General features: G+C 34.0%; 1 protein-coding gene across 1 annotated transcript in view; it reads left to right on the plus strand.

The window, feature by feature from the left end:
* ANKRD12 (ankyrin repeat domain 12) overlaps positions 1-22,893 on the plus strand; it is a 110,366-nt gene that overhangs the window by 72,662 nt on the left and 14,811 nt on the right. Inside the window, exon 9 of the mRNA XM_069468554.1 lies at positions 16,399-21,107. Coding sequence (XP_069324655.1) covers positions 16,399-21,107 — 4,709 coding nt within the window. The remainder of the gene's footprint in view (positions 1-16,398; positions 21,108-22,893) is intronic.

The raw sequence follows: 22,893 nt of genomic DNA on the forward strand, positions 1-22,893 counted from the left end.
GTATACCGGGCTGCTAATGAGACATGTGTTGAGGGGCCAGTGGCAGAGAAGGTAATGATTTGGGCTGAAGGAAAGGAGGTTGAAGTAGAGCTGGACACAACTGTTGTGTTAATATTTTTGTTTTGTTTTGAGACAGTCTCACTCTGTTGCCCAGGCTAGAGTGCAGTGGGGCATCATCGTAGCTCACTGCAACCTCCAGCTCCTGGGCTCAAGCGATCCTTCTGCTTCAGCCTCCCAAGTAGCTGCAACTACTGGTGTGTGCCACTGCACTCAGCTGATTTTTGTATTTTTAGTGTTATTGTACATATAAATGCATAAGACTCTCAACAGACTCTTCTCTCGCACTGCCTTCCTATTTATTTAATCCTCTATGCCCTTCCTGTCACAACAAAGCTTCTTCAGATATGTTGTAGACTGACTCTGCTCCATGGAACCTCTTTGCTAGGTCACACAGGATCTCACTGCTAGATCCCTGAGCTGTATTTTAGTCCTTATTCTTTGAAACTCTGTAAAATTTGATAGTAACCATGTTCCTCCTCAAATTCTCTTGCCTTTGTTTCTGGGACATAATTCTGTTTGGCTTTTATTCAGTTTCCCAGACTGTTCTATCTCAGTTTCCTTCTGGAATCTTGTCTTTTTATCTTCCACATTTCCTTCCCATACACCCTTGTGTCGGTTTTCCCAAAGATTTTACTTTCTGAACCCTATTCTTGTGGTACATACTCTCCCAAATGTCACTCACAGTTTTAACCATTTATTTGGTGAGGACTTTTAAATATATCTATCTCAGACCTTTCTCTTAAGCTTCACACTTACATATTTGACTGCCCTCTGGATATTACCATTTAGATTTCCTCACAGAAATCTCAAAAATGAGCATACCCAAATGGAACTTTTTCCCCTGTTTACATACCTGATCTTATTTTTCTTAATTAATGGTAACTTCATTCATCTGTATATTTGTCATGTATTTGGAAGTCATCCTAAACTCTTACTCCTCCTCTTCCTTCAGCTCAACTATTCAGTAACTATTTTTGAGTACTCATTATGTGTTAGACATTGTTTAAGCACTGGGGATAGAGCTGATTAGGAAAATAGAGATACTAACATAATCATCCGTTAATCCCTGCCAAGTTCTACTTTCATAATGTTTCTAAGTCCATCTACCAGTTAACAAGCTGAAAGTCCTTTGAACATCTTTGTGGTGTGTAGAATCGAGATTATAATAGCTATTTTTCCAGAAGTAGAGGGATAGAAAAAAAAAAAAGAGAACAAAAAAAGATTATAATAGCTGAAATTGCACTGGCTTCCATGAGAAATTAAGAAAATACAATTTCAAAAGTAGAAAGTTTTTTTATATAGTATGTTAATTCTATTTATTATGGCTACAAAATCTTTAATTTTGATCTCTTCAGAAAACTGTAGCTGTGAAAAGCAGTTTTTATTATAAACTTTCTATATAAACTTGCCATTAGAAAGAAGTGTTCCAACAAATTTTCCCACAAGAGATGTTTTATTTGAATTTACAAGTTTTGAGCAGAACACATCTAGAACCTTTTTGATTTTTCAGTGATCTTGACTGTTTCATGTGTTCATCAGCTATGTATTGATTTTTCAGAATATTTATTTTCCACATGGTGAATGTGCCTGAATTATTGCTTGATCAAAGTCCCTCAAGGAATGATGCAAAAATCATCAGTAAGTATCATACAAAGATTTTGGAGTTGCTGAAAAAAACTGATGAAAATACCCAAAATTTATTACTTAATTTACATGAGGTCCTTGTTAGACTTAATTTTACCAAACTTCAGACAATCTAAAATTCAGAACATAATAATATTTAATCAAGAATTAATTTAACTGCCCATAGATGTTTTTATATGTGAAGCTTGATAGCATTGTTGTTGATCTGATACAGCATGTCATCCATGTGACAGATACACATTAAGTGTTATAAAGCTAGAGAATAGCTAAAACTATGAATTTTGGAACTTAATAAACTTGGAGTAAATAAAAGTGGCTCATTCCATTAAGCATTGTGCTTTATGCCAGTGCTATTCAGAGTAGCCGTTCCATAAACTGTTTGTTACCAGTCCTCCAGATGAGGAACTTGTGTTAGACTGTAAATCAGTGTATTACTTTCTTCGTCAAAGAGGAAAAAATAGTATGGAAAAATATCAGCTGAAATAAACAGTGTGCTTGGTGACGTAATTGATTTCCACTTTTGCTACAAACTCCTAATTTCATTACTGATGAGTAATGAACAATTTGCAGACCAGCCTCACTTCATGGACCACACTTTGTGTAGCAGTTTTATGTTGTGCATATCAGACATTTATGATATTGTTGCAGGAATACATGTCCTGGTTAATATAGATTATTTGTATATAAATGTGTGGCACTTTTAAATTTGCATAATTCTTTGGCCTTTTGCCCCCTAATTTCTGCCTTTTTCCCCACAATCTAGTTCAACGTTACCTTCCTATACAGAAATTCTATCTAATAATAATGTTTGCTACAAGTAATTGGTTCTTGCTACCATGCTGAGAACTCAGTCATATTCAGAGAGCCAGATCTTGCTCATAAACCATAATTATGGTAATGGGAAGTAGGTAGCTCTGTGTCAGCGCCCCCTCATTACTTCTTCGATGCTTGTTAAATTGCGAAAGCAGAGATTTTAACTTTGCCAGACACTGGTTTCATTACTTAAATAGAGTGCCCAGTGGACAAGTTTTAAAATGCCAGTCGTTGTCAAAAGAGCTATTTACCTTATCTTACCTTACTTTGCCAATAATCTGGCTTTATTTATTAAACAAGTGCTGTAAACTTTCTGCACTTACGTACTTCAACTTAAGTGAGAAAATGCTCCATTATGTAAACAGACGAGCTACTTTTAGAGTCTACTGTAAAACAGATTAAGGGACCTTTTGAAAATACAGTGATACATTGTTACCCACTGATGTTTACTTAGTGCATTTCTGTGTCATAAAATACACAAAATGACCAGTACTTTGAAGCCTCATTTTCTCAATGTTAAAACAGTAAATTGTACTATTATATTATAAATACATTGTTATAATTTGTGAAACTCATTTCCTCAGTTTTATATTTCAGGAACTATGAAAATACGACTATTGGTATATGCTTATATGGAGTTATAACAGTTAGTAACTCAAGATAAAAAAACAATTATTTAAGTAAAAATATACCAGAATTTTTTATCCAATGGATTATGTGATGTTAACAGTTTAACCATAGGAAGACACATCACCTTAGGAAGTTTTAAAGCAAACTTTTTAACCTTAGAAGTACAAAAACTACAGGAAGAGGTTATGTAAGGTGTTAAATATATATATCAACAAATATGGTCATTAGGAATTTAGACTTGATAAAGCAATTTTTATAGACTAAAGGAATTTGCATATTAGTATACTTAGAATTAAAGATTTTTCCATTTAACATGTAAAGTTAAAATGTAAATAGTATTTTTTTCTTCTTCCTTTCCAAATGGCATGTCTTAATAACTTCCATTGTATTTGTTAGATAATAAGGGTGTAGGCCTAGTACAGAAAATCACAGTCCATTTATATAACCCAAGAATCTTATTTTATTTTACTAGGACTGTTAGCAACCTCCTTGATAAAGTCTATTTCTGAAGTTGTTGAGTAGCAGTAAGCACAGTGTGTGGGTTTAGCACCTTTTTCACATATCCCTGTGTCAGTGCTCAGAAGAAATGAAACAGGCGCTTAGGTATCTATTATGTGCAGAGGGCTGAACATACAGCATTATAGACAATGAGGTATTCTTTTATTTAATGGCCAATTGACCAATTAAAAGAAATTTTATTATAGTGTTTTGCATGTTCTACCTTTCTCCTCTGCTTTGTAACATATAATATACATTACACACAGATTTCTGAATTTTAATTTTTTAAACTTTTTAAAATATATCACCAACTTGCTTCTACCTATATCTTTAGCAAACAAAACACATACAGTTCTTTTTTTGAAAATCAGTAGTTTAAATCAATACAGATTTTTATCATGTGTTTTAATGTGGATTAATTATATGAGTCTAGTTCCAAAGCCTAAGAATTGTTAATTTCGGGTGGAATGTTTTTTAAAGAAAAATGTCAAATTTTAAGTAGAGGAAAAAAGGAGAGAAATTACGAATACCTAAATTATTATACACTGTAAAAATTCACTCTTTAGCAGTGTCTGAAGTCAAAATATCTTTAACTTGCTCATATATATATATATCAGAAAAATTAATGGGAAATTGGCTGCAGCTGCAGTATTCTCTGGATGGCTTTAAAATTAATGTCTTTAAAGTTTATGGATCATAAAACAATAGTCTGTTAAATTCCTTTCTTTGAAATTCACATGAATATAGTAGTCAAATTTCAAGTGTATTTGCCCTAAAAAGGTAAAATTATTTATTGCAAATACCAAAGCTAGTAGGTTTTTGGTTTAAAATGTTAGCTTGATGATTTTCCTTAAAAACCAAATTTTTACTAGTGCCTAGCAACTTAAAGTGAGTCTGTCACATAATTATAGTAGTGAGATGTTGCTGAATATTTAAAACTATCAAGGATACATTTGGGCAGAACACTAAAAAAAGACCTTTGGCTTAAAATATTAATTATGTATGCATACATTTAAATGAGTTCAGCTTTAGCTATATCATCCTATCTGCAGAAAAATGTTTTATGTAGTCATGGTTAAAAGGACCTCCATGTAATATATATATTTCATGATGGAATAGCTGAGACTGGGTGATTTTCTCAGTTTCCTTTAGTGACGTCAAAATTTTTGTAGTGATATAAGTCCTATTTTCAGAGGAAAAAAATATTGATTATTCTTTATAGAATCCATTTCTTATGTTACTGATAACTTAGTAGAAAGGAATTGTGTGATGACTAATTGAAGGAGCATATACAGTGCTGTGGTACCTGATTTTATTTCTTATGTAGATTTTGCTTTTAGATTTAGTATTTTCAGCTGTTGATTATATTCTCTTCCCTCCCCAGCTCACCCCTAAATTCTTAACTGTAATTCTCTTACCAATATATATTACTATAAGGAATAACAGTGAAAATAAGTTCTCATCTAGCATACTTATTTCCAGATAGATATATGACTACTTTTCTCCTATAAAGTAGAATTAAAACATCTAACCTTTACTTCGGAGAATTGAGATTTAAAAATAGAAATTTGGAAAAGACTTTATAAAATCACCTACTATTTTATTTTCCTGTCTCTAAACTACATTTCTAAATGAATTTGGGGATGTAAAAGCTATAAAAATTTGTTTCCTAAAATGCGGGTATATTTCTCTAATGCTACTTGTTTGGCTAGGTAACATAAATAACAGCTACATTTGCATAATCCTTAAATATATTAGTTTTGGTTAGTGAACTATTGCATAACAAAGGAACTAATAGGAGACAGGAGAGGCCTGCTGCAGTTGTGAAACCTTCCTCCCCATGAGGCCCCAGAGAATCTCTTAAACTCCAGAGTCAACTTGTTCAGGGAACAGACTCAGCCAGAAGACTGAGATTAGAAATAACCACAGATCACTCACTACAAATAGGCTTCTCACTCAGAGGAGACTCTCCACAAAACTGCTGAAGAAATGAGTTTTTCCCTTTATCAATATGAGAAGAAATCAGGAAATTTGAGGAAAATCAGCTGAATCGAAGATAAGAAGGGCCAAGATGAACAAACAGAACACTTGATCCTGGAGAATGTAAATAATGTAGGAAGCAGAGAGTAAGTTCTCAGTGTCCTTGGAACTCACAGCTGCTGTGAAAGAGAGTAATCAGAGACCAAGAAAGTTCTTGGAATTCAAGATATGTATGATTACTAAAGTAAATATTCTATAAAGACTAAAGAATAGGCTTTGCTGAACATCTGAAATTGAGATCTAAGAAAAGGCAACATATGAAAAATATAGAAAACAGATTGTTGGAAATAAGAGAAAAATGGCTTAAAAATGCCCAGGACACTTAAAAGCTAATGTTGAGAAGAAAATACTTTTTTAAATTGAAGAAAATGTCTCTTAACTGAAGAAAGACTTAAGTGTTTTGATCAAAGGGGAATTTATTTTAAACCTAGAATTCCATTCCCAGTCATCATTCAGGCTAAAGAAAAACATCCTTGGACATATTTTCTATGCCCTTGTGGAAAAAATTATTCAAATATATTACTTTTTGGTGACACAAAATGCAAGTCTAAAAGACATGAAGACTAACCCAGAATTTTGATGAAAAATTCTAGAATGACAGCAATGAACAACAGTTGGTATATTTTAGAACAAAATATCAGAGAACTTTGTGAAGAATGTTATCAAGAAAAGAATAGCTCCTAATACACATATATGGATTAGATTCTAAGAGTTCACTGTGTCATGCTATTGATGATATGAAGGCATTTTATCCTGAGGAACAAGAAAGAAAAGGAAAAACTCCAGGGAAAATAAGCCATATGAACATGGGCAAAATATGAAGCAGGTTAAAATATGGAATACTAGACTGCTCCTGGAATGTAAGCATGCTTTCTGAAATGACAGTATTAGGTCAGGTCATTTAAAAGGGCCAGGAGGACAGGCCTGAGGTTTAGAAGTTCTTTTCACTTTATTATTTCTAAGTTAAATAAAATCAAAAATAATACTTTTAAGTAGCTATAAAGAAAAAGAATAGACAGTAGGGTTCTTTGTTGGGTGGCTTTTATCCTCTTCTTTACCCATTGCCGTTTTCCTGGTTTTCTAACATGAAGTTTTACTTTTATAAAAAATAAATATTATTTTAAAATGAATGAAAAAAAATCACTAAAGGACAGCTTAGGACTTTTTTTTGCACCAGCCCATCAATAAAAATGGCATATAAACAAATACCATTCCAAATGTAAATAGTTTTTTCTTAGTAGTATTCCTAGTGTTAATACTTAATTCTAGTTGAATACATTACACATACAAAAAAGAGAAAACTTTTGACATAGGGATTTTGTCAACAGAAATCATTTTTTCTACTCTGCTCTCTATGTAGCTATATTAATCATAAGAGCTCAGATTTTAGCACTCCTAGACTATCTGGGTCTCTCTCTATAAGATTAGAGATCCCTGGCTCTCTAATCTTGGGCACATTAGTTAACCTGTGTGTGCTCAGGTTCCAGTTGTAAAATAGGAATAACAGTACATACCTCATGGAGTTGTGGTAAGGGTTAAATGAGTTAATATATAAAGAAAGGCACATAGAATATTGACTGACATAGAATTAGCACTTGATAAATATTAGCTTTAAAAATAGTGAAAATCTGGCTACTCTCTGTTGCTCTGAGAGATAGCTGCTGTCCCATGGGACAGCCTCCTTTTGTTTTTCTTACTTTAATAAACTTGCTTTTGCTTTACAAAAAAATTTTCACAAAAGTGAAAAATCTGAAAGAGTTACCACGTTAGACATTTATTTAAAGTATCTAGAACCATACTTTATGTGATATTGCAGCCTTACAGTCTTTAAAATTAAAATGTTGTTTGTATTTGCCATTATAGAGATACGAAATCTAATCCACGTTCACTAGTTTATAATCATTTAAGGTAGTCAAGGCATGGCTTTTTTTCTTTATAAGCTGTATTAATAGTCATGAATGAGGTGGTTTATCCTATTTTTCATGAGATATGTAAATCAAGATATTTATGTCTTAAATATGAACCTCTCAAGTAATAGACCATTATCAAGTCCATATTTGAAATGCAATTTTAATCTCAGTTGAATGTGTTAATAGTATTGTTATTTTTTATTCAAAACACGTAAATTAATAACAGTGAATCTCATTTAAAATAATATTTTATTCTAGAGCCTAGATTTTTGTGGCAGAGTTGTTTTTTTCAATATACTTAATCATGAAATAAAGATAGAAGTAGAAGGTGATATTCATTTGAATGCTTATGTAAAGGTCACGAAGTATGGCATCATTTTATTGGATGTTTGTACAGTTAATCTTGCCTTTATTTGGTGCCTTTTATATACTCATAGTCTCATGGTTGTGAGTTTCAGTTTTGGAGTCACAGAAACTTGGGTTGGAAGACCTAGCCCTGCCACTTACTAGCTTTATGATCATGGACAAGTTTATTAATATTAACATTACATAGTAGTAGTGTGGGCATATAAGATGAATATAGAGATGAATGAGGTAATTTATAGACTTGCATAAATACAGTATTCATTTTAACCTTTTACCAAGGCTTTTCAATAAAAAGTTCTCTTCTACTTACTTAGTTGTAGAAACTTTTTTAAAATCATTACATACTTGCATTAAGTTGCAGTTAGCAAATGAAACAAAGTTTATAATATTGTGTACCTTCCCCAGTCTCCACTTCCATTTCCTCTTTCTCTTCTTTGAGGAATACTGAAAAATATTTTCACACAAGTGACTATCAATTATGACTAGTACTTTTACATATAAAAGTATAAATTCCATCAAACACTAATACATGAAATAATAGGTAAAAGGAAGTCGTTTCTTGGTTCACTCTGTTTCTTCTCTCTCCTCACTGACTGCCTGTGCCTCCTCCCACCCCATGAAAAGTCTGTATCTACATATGTCCATTGCTCCCTGAAAGACTGGTGATTTTCATTGCCATCATTCTAAAGGACCACATACTTCCCTTGTAGCCCTATAATAAATGAAATAGTGCCTTGGAGTCAGCTTGAATCTTTTTGTCTTCAATCTTACAGTACAGAGTTAAACAAATAAGAAAAGATGTGGGATTGGACTTTGGCCTTTTTAAGTTAACATGAGTGCTTTATTGAATTTGGCAGTATTTGATGTTAAACTTATTTAAATTATTTTAATTTACATAATACATTCTTCTCTTCTTTTCTAGGCAGTGATTAATATTTATCATATGCACGGTATATACCAGACACTTTGCATAAATTAGTTCATTTGATCCTCACAACAGCCCTCTTGAGTATTAATCCTTAATCATAGATTACTGACCTATTAGTAGCAAAGCAAAGATTTGAACCTAGGACTAGTGCCAGAACCTGTGTGCTTTTCCACTACACCAGGCTGACTGTTACTGAGTGTCGGAAGTTCAGAGTCAGATGGTCTTCCTGTCAGTATATAACTGAAATATGAATTTAGTGTGTGTTTGTTTGATTTAATTACAGCTTTTAAGTGTGCCATGACTAAACTCTTCATCATTGTTTGAACATAATACTTTTTGATGGGCGAAGAGGGTGCTGAAAATGAAATAAATTAGTGGTGATTTGGGGGTGGTTTTTTTGCCATAGAGCCTACCATTAACTAATTTAAAAGTCTTAGTGAAAGAATCTGTTTTCATACATAATGTGTTCCTGAAAATGTGCTTACATGTTACCTGATTTTGTACTCAGAAAATAAAGAAAATTATTAGAACTTTTTAAAATTCAGTGTATATGTTTAGTGGTTTTGGTTTGTTTTATTTTGTACATTGCATAATGTATTGATTATTTAAAACATTTTAAAAATAGAATTATCAGCAAATTAATGTTTTTATTTTTTTGTTATAGAAAATATATTCAAATATTTACAGAAGTAAAAAGAATAGTATTAGTGACCCATGTATACCTAAAATTACCATTTTATTAGTTACCACCTTATAGCTAATCTTGTTTTGCCCCTTCTTCATTTCCCTCCCCCCCGTTGTTTTGGAGTCATTTTATTGGAAAATATTTCAGTAAATATCCCTTAAAATGATAGGGCTGCTTTTTTATTGTGGGTGTAACCATAACACCATTATCATACCTAGGCTAAATTAGTTAATTGATTCTTATTACTTTTAAATATCCAGTTATTCTGAGTTCCAAGTGCCCCATAAAATCGTAAGTTTTTGTAAAAACTTGTTCAAAATCAGAATCCAGATATTGCCATATATTGCAATTGGTTGATATGTCTCTGGTTATCTTTTAATGTACAGGTATCCCCCTCCTTTCTTTCTTAAGTTCTTGCAGTTTTTTGTTGAAATAACCTGATCATTTGCCTGGTAAATATCCAGGAGTCTGGATTTTGCTTAATGCAGCTTCATGGTTTCATTTAAGGCAAATTATGTTTTCAAGTGTTTTCTTCTCTCAATTTCAAATTTTCTCAGTTTGCCTACAGTGATTTCAGTGTTGGGAAGAAAAATTTCCTTGTGGGGATGTAATGGTTCTGATCAATTTTCTTAATTTTTGTCAAGGCTGAAGTGAACATTGAACTTCTTTTGAAATACATTTCTAGCACTTAATATTGACATAAACTTGCTGTATAAATTAAAATCATTTATATGCTGATATTGCCCATAATTTTAAAACCTTATTTTTCATTACTAAGTCCTCAAAATGTTAACATACTGACGGACTTCATGGCTTTCTCTTTGTCTCTTTCTCTATACACACACACACACACACACACACACATTTAGTATTTCATATGGGTTCTCTAACTTTCATTTTCTTCACAGTTGAACAATCTTCATTTACGTGAGCTTCTGGAGACTAAAGATTTTTCCACCTTTATTATATCCAGTAATTGCCTTCTTTATCTTAATTATATCACTAATGTCAGCAGTTTTTCATTTTCATAAAAATACAAACAAAATACAAATAATTATACAAATACTACTATATAAAATTGGTGCCATTGTATAAAATAAACTTTTGTCTGACAAAAAAAGGTTCAGCAGCTGATGTATAAAAGCACAAGCTCAGTGTAGGAAGATAGGCGTGTCAGTGCATAATATGTGAAATGGCAGGCTGTGTGAAAGCTAAAGGTGGCATATGAAGCAAATCAAATAGCAGATCCATGTGCAGGTATTATGGGAAGTAATAGCATGTGGATGAAATGTTGACACCTCTTCAAATTGGAGAGTTTAGAGGAAACATCAGCAATGAGTTAGCCAGACAGTTTTTGCCACCTGGATACTATACAAAATTGTATAGTGTATAAATTTGTATTAGATGGTTTTCTCTCTTTCTATACTCCCCCTACCATACTGTAAGCACCCTCAATTAATTTCTTGATGTCTTAATATAGTTGTAGGGCTGGTCACAGGGGCGCACACCTGTAATCCTAGCACTCTGGGAGGCCGAGGGGGGAGGATCTCTTGAGCTCAGTTAGAGACCAGCCTGAGCAAGAGCAAGACGCTGTCTCTACTAAAAATAGAAAAATTAGCTTGGCATGGTGGTGCATCGCTGTAGTCCGAGCCACTCTGGGAGGCTGAGGCAGGAGGATCACTTGAGCCCCAGAGTTTGAGGTTGCTGCAAGCTAGGCTGATGCCACAGCACTCTAGCCCAGGCGACAGAGTGAGACTCTGTCTCCAAAAAAACAAAAAAGTTGTAAAACTCACTATACATTTATTTAATATTAAGCGCCTACTTTGTGCTAGGCATTATGAAAGTCTCTAAGTATAGATCACAAATTCATGTCTGAAGTGTCTTGTTGAATAACGTAGAAAACAGAATCAGAAAATTAACAGCTACCTCGGTGGATATTATCTTTCCCTCAGAAGACTCTCAAATTCCATAAATAGACCTTTTTTTCCCTCAGTAACCACACTCACACCCACCCACCCCATCCTCCACCCTACATAAATAAAATATGAAAGTTTCGCATTCTCTGGGTGATATAGATTTAGGCAGGTGCTGTTAATAAAGTAGTATACTTTTAAGTTTATAGAAAGCTAAATCGTGTATATGTGTTTGTGTGTCTAAACATTCTTCTAGATTTTGTCAAATACATTGGTTATATTGATAAGCAGATAACCTTCCCTTTGCCCCTCGTGTTTTCTGGAAAATGGACAGTATTTGACTTCCCATATCCCAGTGATCAGGATAACATAAAAAATGCACACTTTGTGGAATGGTTCCAAACCAGTGGTGTTTCCAAGAGGTGACTGGGAGCTTAACTTTATCTCCTTCCAACTCAATCCAAGTAAACATATAATCTAAGTAAATTCCAATGCAAATACACTCTCTAGACAAGTGTCCTTCCCATCATCCCCCCACAACAGATTACTTTTAATCTTGTCCTATATATAAATTCTTTAACTGCTTCTCTCCCTGGCCACTAATCTAAAATGTCTTCTGGTTAAGCAGATGGAAAATAATAAAGAGTAACTGATCAGAATCCACATAAAAATGCATGGAAGTTTGGGGGACAGAAGTAGTATACTGGTGTGGCTAATGTATACAGCAAGAAACAGTTAAAGAGGGGAGCAATGTAGGACACACTATGAAGTCAGACAAAAACACCCTGGGCTATCTCCTTTAATAGGTGACCTTGGAAAAGCTACTTAATGGCTCTGTTTGTCTGTTACATGGGGATAATTATAGCTCTTGTAAAGATCAAATATTATTTGCCTAGCAAATGTTAGGGCTTAATAAATGGTGGTAATAGTAGAGATGGTGGTCCAGATTTTGGAAAGTCTTATACCATCCCTGAAGTTTTTATGTTACTCTACACTGGGGGGCCTCAGATAACAGACATAATATGATCTATAGTGCTGGGAATGTTGTGGTTTAAGGTAGTTACTGATCTAGGCAAGAAATGATGAGAACTGGAACTGGGACGATAGTAGTAGGGAGAGAAGATGGATTTAAAAGATAGTCCAGAGATTGAAACTTTGAATTTGGAGGTTGAAGAATTGAGACAGTCAGGAAGTCCAGGAAGTTCCAGGTTAGTCATTTGAATTTCAGAGCAAAGGTGGGAAATAGAGACCTGGTCTTCACTATAAGCTCTTTAAGTTTAAAGTCATGGTATATTTAATTTTGTGTCACCACCACCCACTCCTGAAATATATGTGACACAAATAAAATAATTGTTTTCCAAAAACATGTAATTCATATAATTCACATATTTTTAAAAGCCCATCGTCTGTTAACTTTCTCATTAGGCACATGAAATGTAATTATCAGATGTCAACATGAAAATAGATGGCATCTGTCAAAACCTCTTTGTTACTTTGGAGAGATTTTTAGGGAGAGATTTACATATATACCACTATCTCCCTACATTGGTCGCATCTCTACTTGGTTGCTGCTCCATTTGGATACCATACAGAAAAGATGGAAATTTATGGTAGGCTCAGTAGAAAAAAAGTCAAGCCTAAGCATAATAGAGAACTCAAATAATATTTTCACCATTCTTTAAATGTCACCAGTCTTAGTTGCAAATATCTGAACTTGCTTTGAGATGTACAAGAGCAACTTTCAAATGTACTTAAGTGTATTTAGCCTGGGCAACATTGTGAGACCTCATCTCTTTAAAAAAATAAGCAAAAATTAGGCATGGTGGCATGAACCAGTAGTCCCAGCTACTCAAGAGGCTCAGGCAGGAGGATTGCTTGACCCCAGGAGACTGCAGTGAGCTACGATCTCTACATTTCACTCCAGCCTGCGTGACACAGTGAGGTCTTGTCCATTTAAAAATAAATAAATAGAGCTTAATTTATCATTTTTTCATGGAGAAAAATGCTTTAATAAAAATTTTAATGTTTTAACAATTGCTTAACCTTTCTGTTTCTCATTTTCCTTCCTGCTTTCCCAAATAGAGAATAAACTGAAATGATAAACACTGAATTTTTTTAAAGGAGTGTTCTTGTCATAAATATCTAAAATGTTTTAAATACAAGTTCAAATTTAGTGATTAGATATCAGAGACTAAAAAAATGGAATAAAATGGAAAATAGTATAATGATAATCCTGGCCTTTTTTGACTTACAGGAACTTGAGGATTTGGAGGTTTGGGGTGATTTTTTTTCACTATAACAGTCATCTACTAAGAAAGGCAAAACAAACCTTTTTTAAAAATTTACTGTCCCATTAGTATCCAGGACCAAGTTGATCTGTGTTCCTGAGTGGTTAAAATAAATTTATTGGAGGCTGCTTAAGGAAGCAAAGGGTCTGCCAGGGCTGCAAGAAAATGGTGTCATGGAGGTAGTGGTTTTTGCTGAGGTCCCCCCGCCTCTCTGCAAGCAGCACAGGGTTGTTGCAGACAGTGCTGAGAAAATAGTGTGCAGAGGGGTGGGCCTGTTGGGCATGTGTGACTTGGCACCCAGAGCCAGGTGACAGTTCACCTGTGGACTCATCATGGACATTAATGTCAGGCTAAGTTATTTACTTTAGAATTTATATTCTTTCCTTTTAAAAAAGTGGGAATCTTATAAAAAGAACTACTAGAAAAAAGGTATATGTACATTGGAGAGCATTGCTTCAAGTTGATGAATCAGAAGTACAAATGACAGATAACCGCATCTCTCAGTGTATACATACATGTATAACTCCCTTAAGAGAATTTTCATTGAACCTCTGATGCCTTTGTTCAAAACTGGTAAGCACTGTGATACAACGTTAAGTGAAATGTGCATAAGATAGAATGTGTAGTATAATTGAAGTAATATAATAATACGCATAGGCATAAAAAGACTGGAAGAAAACAGACTGAAGAAATTGTAAAGTCACATTACACAGAAGGAAGTATAAACACATGGAAAAATAAGCCACACCAGTAATCAAAAAAATCAGACCAAATATTGGTACTATTTTATACCTATTAGTGAATTAAAAAAAAATTTCTAATGATAAAAGTAACACACCTTTTGTGCTAGGAATTTGGAAAATAGAGAAAAGCTTAAAGGAGAAAATAAAAATCATCCACAAAATTTCTCTAACCAGAGTTTACTATGATACATTTTGATGTATTTCCTTTGTTTTTTCCTACACACACACACACACACACACACACACACGATGCACTGCTGTTTCTGAGTAATAACGTGTATTAACGTTTTTCTACATGATTAAATGTACTTAAATGGAGAATATTTTTAACATATATACGAGCATTTATTTCAAAAATGAGGTTTTTTATACTATGTATGTCAGAATAACTATATCACTCATTGACACTTTTTAGGGACTCCAGTGTCCCTAAATTTTATTATTTTTTTTTTATTATTTTTTTTAGCTGGGGAATTTTATTATTTTATTATTTTATTATTATTTTTAGCTGGGGAAATCTGTGGAGTGTTTATTTTGAGGTTTTTGGGGGGGTTGGGGTTTTTTTCCCCCAGAATTATTAGGGGGATACAAATGTTTTAGCTACATGAATCGCTTTTGTACAGTTTGAGTCAAAGTCATAAGTGTGCCCTTCACCAACCACTTTGTAATGATACTATCTTAGAACATTCCCACATCTTCTCCAAAAAAGATTGTGATCTCTCAGATCCTCCTACAGTGCCAAATACCTTGTAGACACTCAAAAATGTTACTGGAATTTGAATTTTCATGGGAGAATACTTGGGAGCTAGATTACTTTGGGGGAAGCTTAATATGTTAAAATGTATAATTTTAATATTAAATACTTAGCAAATGAAGTCTTTATCATTATTGTAATGAGTTTGGGGTTTTTTTCCCCTCTTGGTTAGAGGCCTCAGGGTTTTCATTTCCTTTAGCGTCTCAGGTTTTCTTTTCAGTTAGAGGCACCGTGTATACAACATTTCAGGTAGGAAAAGATGCTAACCTGGGAAGAAGAAAATTCATTTTGTTAAAAGACATAATGAAGTAAAATCAGCAATGCTTGGGCTATATTTTATACAACAGCTTGGAGGCAATTTCATAAAATTAGATTTCCATGTACTTAAAAATATATAGGAATTGAGCCCATTATTTCCCACATTATACTAAATCATATATTAGTAACAAGTCTAAATCATAGATGAGGAAAACTAAGAAACAGCAATTTTTATGAAATTATATATTCAATTTACTTGTTACAATCTTAATTAGGTAATTGATTATATTTCTTTTAATTTTTCTGTTTTTTTCCTAAATAGTCTTATTTCTTGTATGACCATTAAACCATTCACCTGTAAGTTATTATCCTTTATGGAAATCATGCAAGCAATCCCTTATAATTTTACTAATAAATATTCTGAAACACATAAAAACAATTTATGGTGTTTACATAATTAAGCCCTTGCAGTTAGTGGTTCTTGATCTGTTTTGGATCAAAGAATCTAAGTCAAGTATTCTCTTTCCTGAAAAACTGTATATGTATGCAGAATTTTACATAACATTTTAGTGGCTAGTGTCTTTCCTGAATCTAGACCTGTAGGTTATGAATCTCTGTATTATATGTTTTTATATTATATATTGTGAATTTAATATATTGCATGCCTTTGGAAGTGTAAAAAGCATCTCATCATAAAGCAGTTAGTTCTACAACACTGTAGCAGAGTTCTTAAATATTTCTATTGCACTATTATAAATCTGAAATGATTTTGAATTGTTTGAAATATTTATTGTGTAAGTTATATCTTTCGCTGTCTTATTTTTCTGACAATTGTGTTTTGACCAACAGATTTCTTTTCTTATTCTAGATTCTGAAGAGGCTCAGTCAGTAAATCCTTCTAGTGTTGATGAAAATATTGACTCTGAGACAGAGAAAGACTCTCTCATCTGTGAAAATAAACAGATACTTCCCAGTAAAACACCTCTTCCATCTGCCCTTGATGAGTATGAGTTCAAAGATGATGATGATGAAGAAATAAATAAAATGATTGATGATAGGCATATTCTTAGGAAAGAACAACGAAAAGAGAATGAATCTGAAGCAGAAAAGAATAGTTTATTTGCAAAACAGGAGAAAGCCTTCTATCCTAAATCATTTAAAAGTAAAAAACAAAAGCCATCTAGGGTTTTGTATTCAAGTACTGAAAGTTCTGATGAAGAAGTTCTTCAGAACAAAAAGATTTCTACTTCATGTTCTGCCCCTGAAACATCAAATTCTGATATACAAACCAAAAAGGAATATGTAGTTTCAAGTGAACACAAACAGAAAGGCAAAGTTAAAAGAAAATTAAAAAATCAGAATAAAAATAAAGAGAACCAAGAGCTAAAGCAAGAAAAAGAAGGAAAAGAAAATACCAGAGTAGCAAACTTGACAGTTAATACTGCACTAGATTGTCCAGAAAAGACCAGGGAAGAGGGGAATTTTAGGAAATCTTTTAGCCCAAAAGATGATACTTCGTTACATTTATTTCACATTTCCACTGGTAAATCTCCCAAACATTCTTGTGGATTAAGTGAAAAACAATCAACACCACTAAAACAAGAACATACTAAAACATGTTTATCACCAGGAAGTTCTGAAATGTCATTACAGCCTGATCTTGTTCGGTTTGATAATACAGAATCTGAACTCTTGCCAGAAAGTTCAAGTGTAAAATATTGTAAGCATAAGGAAAAAAATAAACATCAGAAAGATTTTCACTTAGAATTTGGTGAAAAATCAAATGCCAAAGTAAAGGATGAAGATCATAGTCCAACATTTGAAAATTCAGATTGCACACTGAAAAAAATGGATAAAGAGGGTAAAACATTAAAAAAACATAAATTGAAACATAAAGAGAGAGAAAAAGAAAAGCATAAGAAAGAAATTGAAGGTGAAAAGGAGAAATATAAAAATAAGGATGGTGCTAAAGAACTGCAGAGGAGTGTAGAATTTGATAGAGAATTTTGGAAAGAGAATTTTTTTAAAAGTGATGAAACTGAAGATTTATTTTTAAATATGGAACATGAGTCCCTAACATTAGAAAAAAAATCAAAATTGGAAAAAAACATGAAAGATGATAAATCAACTAAGGAAAAGCATATCCCAAGAGAGAGGAACTGTAAAGAGCGGGAAAAGATTAAAAAGGAGAGTGAGAAATCTTATAGGGAAGAAAAAATAAAAGATCTAAAAGAAGAGAGAGAGAATGTACCCACAGAGAAAGAAACAGAATTCACTTCTTTGAGTGTAAGTGCCAGTGATGAATCTATAGGACTACAGTCAGTGGAAAAGGAAATAGACATTGAAAAACAAGAAAAACATATAAAAGAGAGTAAAGAAAAATCTGAAAAACGGTTTCAAACTAAAGAAAAGGATGTCGAGAAGACTGAAAGAAAAAATTTTGAAAAAGAGAAGAAGACAAAACATGAGCATAAGTCAGAAAAAGATAAATTAGATCTTAGTGAATGTGCCGATAGAATAAAAGAAAAGGACAAGCTATATTCACATCACACAGAGAAATGCCATAAAGAAGGTGAGAAGATCAAAAATATTACTATTAAAAAAACTGATGACAGAGAGAAAAGTAGGGAAAAACTGGATAGGAAACATGACAAAGAAAAACCTGAAAAGGAGAGACATTTAGCGGAAAGCAAAGAAAAACACTTGATAGAGAAGAAAAATAAGCAATCAGAAAATGAGTATTCTAAATCAGAAAAAGGCAAAAGTAAAGAAAAAGACAGAGAGATAGATAAAAAAGAAAAGTCTAGAGATAAAGAAAGTATAAATATAACTAACTCCAAACACACACAGGAAGAGAAAAAGTCAAGTATAGTAGATGGTAATAAAGCACAACATGACAAACCCTTATCCCTTAAAGAAAAAGGAAAAGATGAACCCTTGAAAATTCCAGATGGAAAAGAAAAAGATAAAAAAGATAAGGATATCGATAGGTACAAAGAGCGAGACAAACATAAAGATAAGATCCAACTGAATAGTTTACTCAAACTAAAATCTGAAGCAGATAAGCCTAAACCTAAGTCATCACCAGCATCAAAGGATACTCGACCTAAAGAAAAGAGGTTAGTGAATGATGACTTAATGCAGACAAGTTTTGAGCGAATGCTAAGCCTTAAAGACCTAGAAATAGAACAGTGGCACAAAAAACATAAGGAAAAGATTAAGCAAAAGGAAAAGGAACGGTTGAGAAATCGTAACTGTTTAGAACTTAAAGTAAAAGATAAAGAAAAAACAAAGCATGCATTAGCTGAATCCAAAAATAAAGAACTTACTAGGTCGAAGAGTTCAGAGTTGACTGATGCTTACACCAAGGAGAAACAATCAAAAGATGCTGTAAGTAGCAGATCACAATCTGTTGACACCAAAAATACAATGAATTTAGGGAAGTCGTCTTTTGTTTCAGATAGTAGCTTAAACAGGTCTCCTAGATCAGAAACTGAAAAGCTGGGTCTCAGCTCCAGATCTGTATCCTTGATTTCTGTTGCTAGTTCAGAAGATTCCTGCCATACTACAGTGACAACTCCAAGGCCTCCAGTTGAGTATGACTCTGACTTTGTATTAGAGGGTTCAGAATCCCAAATGTCCTTTTCCCAGTCACCCTTTTTACCAATTGCCAAATCTCCTGCTCTTCATGAAAGGGAATTGGACAGCCTAGCTGACCTGCCAGAGCGAATTAAACCACCATATGCAAACAGACTTCCAACATCACATCTCAGGTCATCTTCTGTAGAAGATGTTAAACTAGTTATAAACGAGGGGAGACCTATTGTAGAAGTTCGAAGATGTAGCATGCCATCTGTCATTTGTGAACACACAAAACAATTCCAGACAGTATCAGAAGAAAGCAATCAAGGTAGCTTACTAGCTGTGCCAAGAGATACTTGTCCTTCTCCCAAACCTGAGATTTTCTCAAATGTGCCTGAAAGAGACCATTCAAATGTGTCTAGCATACATTCCAGTTTTGCAGCCTCTCCAACTAGATCTGTAAACAATAAATATGTTTCAGCTGATACAAATGTCATCAAGAGTACTGCTGCAGTGGGCACTGTAGTGGACAGTCCTGTGCATTTAGAATCATCTAATCAGGTTGGTGTGATCCAGAATAAATCATGGGAGATACCTGTGGATAGACTGGAGACCTTAAGCACCAGAGACTTCATCTGCCCAAACTCTAATACACCTGATCAAGATTCCTCTGTTCAGGGCTTTTGTAATCCTGAAAACAAAATATTGAAAGAAAATACTGATTTTTTATCCCTGCACCAGACTGATCTGCCAGGAAACTGTTGTGCTCAGGATCCAGCATCCTTTCTGCCTTCCCAGCAACCTTGCTCTTTCCCCACCCAATCACTTTCAGATGCTGAATCTATTTCTAAACATACGTCTTTGTCATATGTTGCCAATCAAGAGCCGGGTATTTTACAACAGAAAAGTGCAAATCATGTTATTAGTTCTGTTTTAGATACTGATAATGAATCTACAAAAGATACAGAAGATACTTTTGTCCTAGCAGAGGTTCAAAAGACAGACACCTTTGTCCCAGTGTATTCTGAAAGCACTATTCAAGAAGTATCACCAAATTTTGAAAAGACTAATAGTTTACCTGTATTACCATTAGAAAAGGACTTTAATGGAACTGATGCCTCTATCCAGCTAAATACACATTATGCATTTAGCAAACTAACTTACAAGTCTTCCAGTGGCCATGAGGTTGAGAATAGCACAACTGATATTCAGGTTATTTCACATGAAAAAGAAAAACTGGAGAGTTTGGTTTTAACTCATTTGAATAGGTGTGATTCTGATTTATGTGAAATGAATGCAGGGATGCCAAAAGGAAACCTAAATGAACAAGATAATGCAAAACACTGTCCTGAAAGTGAAAAGTGTTTGCTTTCCATCGAAGATGAAGAATCTCAACAGAGCACTTTATCAAGTCTGGAAAACCATTCACAACAGTCAACTCAACCAGAAATGCATAAATACGGTCAACTAGTTAAAGTAGAATTAGAAGAAAATAATGAAGATGATAAAACTGAAAACCAAATCCCTCAAAGAATGACTAGAAACAAAGCGAGTACAATGGCAAATCAAAGCAAACAGATTCTTGCTAGCTGTACGCTATTATCAGAAAAAGACAGTGAGTCTTCATCTCCTAGGGGAAGAATAAGATTAACTGAAGAAGACGATCCTCAAATTCACCATCCACGGAAAAGAAAAGTGTCGCGTGTACCTCAGCCTGTGCAAGTGAGTCCCTCTTTACTACAAGCAAAAGAGAAAACTCAGCAATCTCTGGCAGCCATCGTAGATTCTCTGAAACTAGATGAGATTCAGCCATATAGTTCAGAGAGAGCAAATCCATATTTTGAATACTTGCACATAAGGAAAAAAATTGAAGAAAAGCGCAAATTATTATGTAGTGTTATTCCTCAAGCACCTCAGTATTATGATGAATATGTAACATTTAACGGATCATATCTCTTGGATGGAAATCCCTTAAGCAAGATTTGTATTCCCACAGTAAGTAACATCATTTGATATACATCTGCAACGTTGTCCAATAGAAGTATAATGCAAGCCATATAAGTAATTTCAAATTTTCTAGTAGCCACATTTTTAAAAGTAAAGTTAGTGCTAATAACTATTTAACCCAATATATCCAAAGTACTATTTTAACATACATCAATATAGAAAGATTATTGAGATATTTTACATTTTTTAAGACTTAAATCTGTACTGAACTGCTGCTCTTTGAGAAAAAAAAAAAAACTTAAATCTGAAATCTGGTATGCTTACAGCACATCTCAATTAGGACTAACCACATTTCAGAAAGTGCTCAATAGCCAAGTGTGGCTAATAGCCACCTTATTGGACAGCACAGATCCTACACTATTTTCTTTTCCTTACCTACTTTTTCTTTTGTTTCAAAGGAGACATGTTTTTATTTCTTTGAAGGCTAATGCCTCTACATAAGCTTATGATCCCATTTTTTCCATTCATCTCTGGGACCTTCTATTAAAACGCTGTTCTCACTAGTACATTTTTTTCAATTTCCCCTCTCTGTTTACCTTTATCCACCCACTCAGAACATAGGTCTCCTCCATCCTGGGGATAAAAAATGTCTCACTAAGTGAGCTCATCGAGCTTACTGTCTCTCTCCTTCACTGCCATGCTCTTGGAGAGTAGTCTGCGCACCGTGTTTTCTCTATTTCATTTCCTGTTCATTCCTTAGCCATCACGCACTGGCAGAGAACACTGTTGAGCCCTTAATTGCCAGACTCATTGGCCTGTTTTCATTTGTCTTTCTATTTGATCTGTCAAATTTGACATTGTGACTACTTCATAAAATCTTCCCTTCCCTGGTCTTTCATGATGATAATCTTTTTTGGTTCCTGTGCTTCACTACCTAATCTTTTTCTATCTCTTTTAATGACACTTTTTGTCTACCCACCCATTAAACATGAGTTCTCTAGTGATCCATTTTCCAGTTGACTTTTTGCTTTATGTGCTCTCCAGATGTGGAGATTACCTGTCTCTATGGTTTCAGCAGTCTTCCAGGTGCCAGTTAATCCCCAGAAATTCTTACCTAGCCATATCATTTTTGCTGACCTCCAGAATTAAATATAGTTTCCTTCTGAGCATCATCACCTAAATGTCCTTCAAACACCTTGTCATAAGTTGGGTTCTCCAGGAATTAGATAACTGAGATTGTGTGCAAGTTTATCGGTGAGTTTTATCAGGAATCCGTATGTGAGACAAGCAGAATTGGGCAGAGTGAGAAGTTGAACTGAAATGCAGTTGCAGCAGTGACCTCAGCTGAACCCACGAGAGCTTTGGAGTGGGATGTGCCTTCTGCCAGCGGCCCTCCCCTCAGGGAACATGCCTTTGGGCACACCAGTACTGTTCCCTGAAAGGTAACTGGAGAGGGACTCCAGTGAGAGATACTAGCCAACTACACTCCCAGAAACTGAGAGATGAGTGCCTCATTCCTGCACTAAGATCTCAAACTTAACATATACCAGAAGGAATTATTTACTCCTTGCTTCCTCAAAACCAAATCTGTATTCATTAGTAATGACACCGAAGTAGTAAATGAGCAGTCACCAAATTCTAACCACTCTGCTTTACAACTCCACAGTCTGTACTCTCTACCACTGTCTTGTGTGAGGACCCGTATTATCCCTCACTCAGATCATTGCAGCAACTTTTTCTTTATAGTTTTAGTCTCCTGCTGGAGACTTTTTGTTGTTAAATTTCTATTCTTTTTAAAGCAATAAAAAGCCATTTTCCTATTTAAATACCTAAA

Source organism: Eulemur rufifrons, chromosome 5 (genome assembly GCF_041146395.1).
Source record: "Eulemur rufifrons isolate Redbay chromosome 5, OSU_ERuf_1, whole genome shotgun sequence".
NCBI lineage: Eukaryota > Metazoa > Chordata > Mammalia > Primates > Lemuridae > Eulemur > Eulemur rufifrons.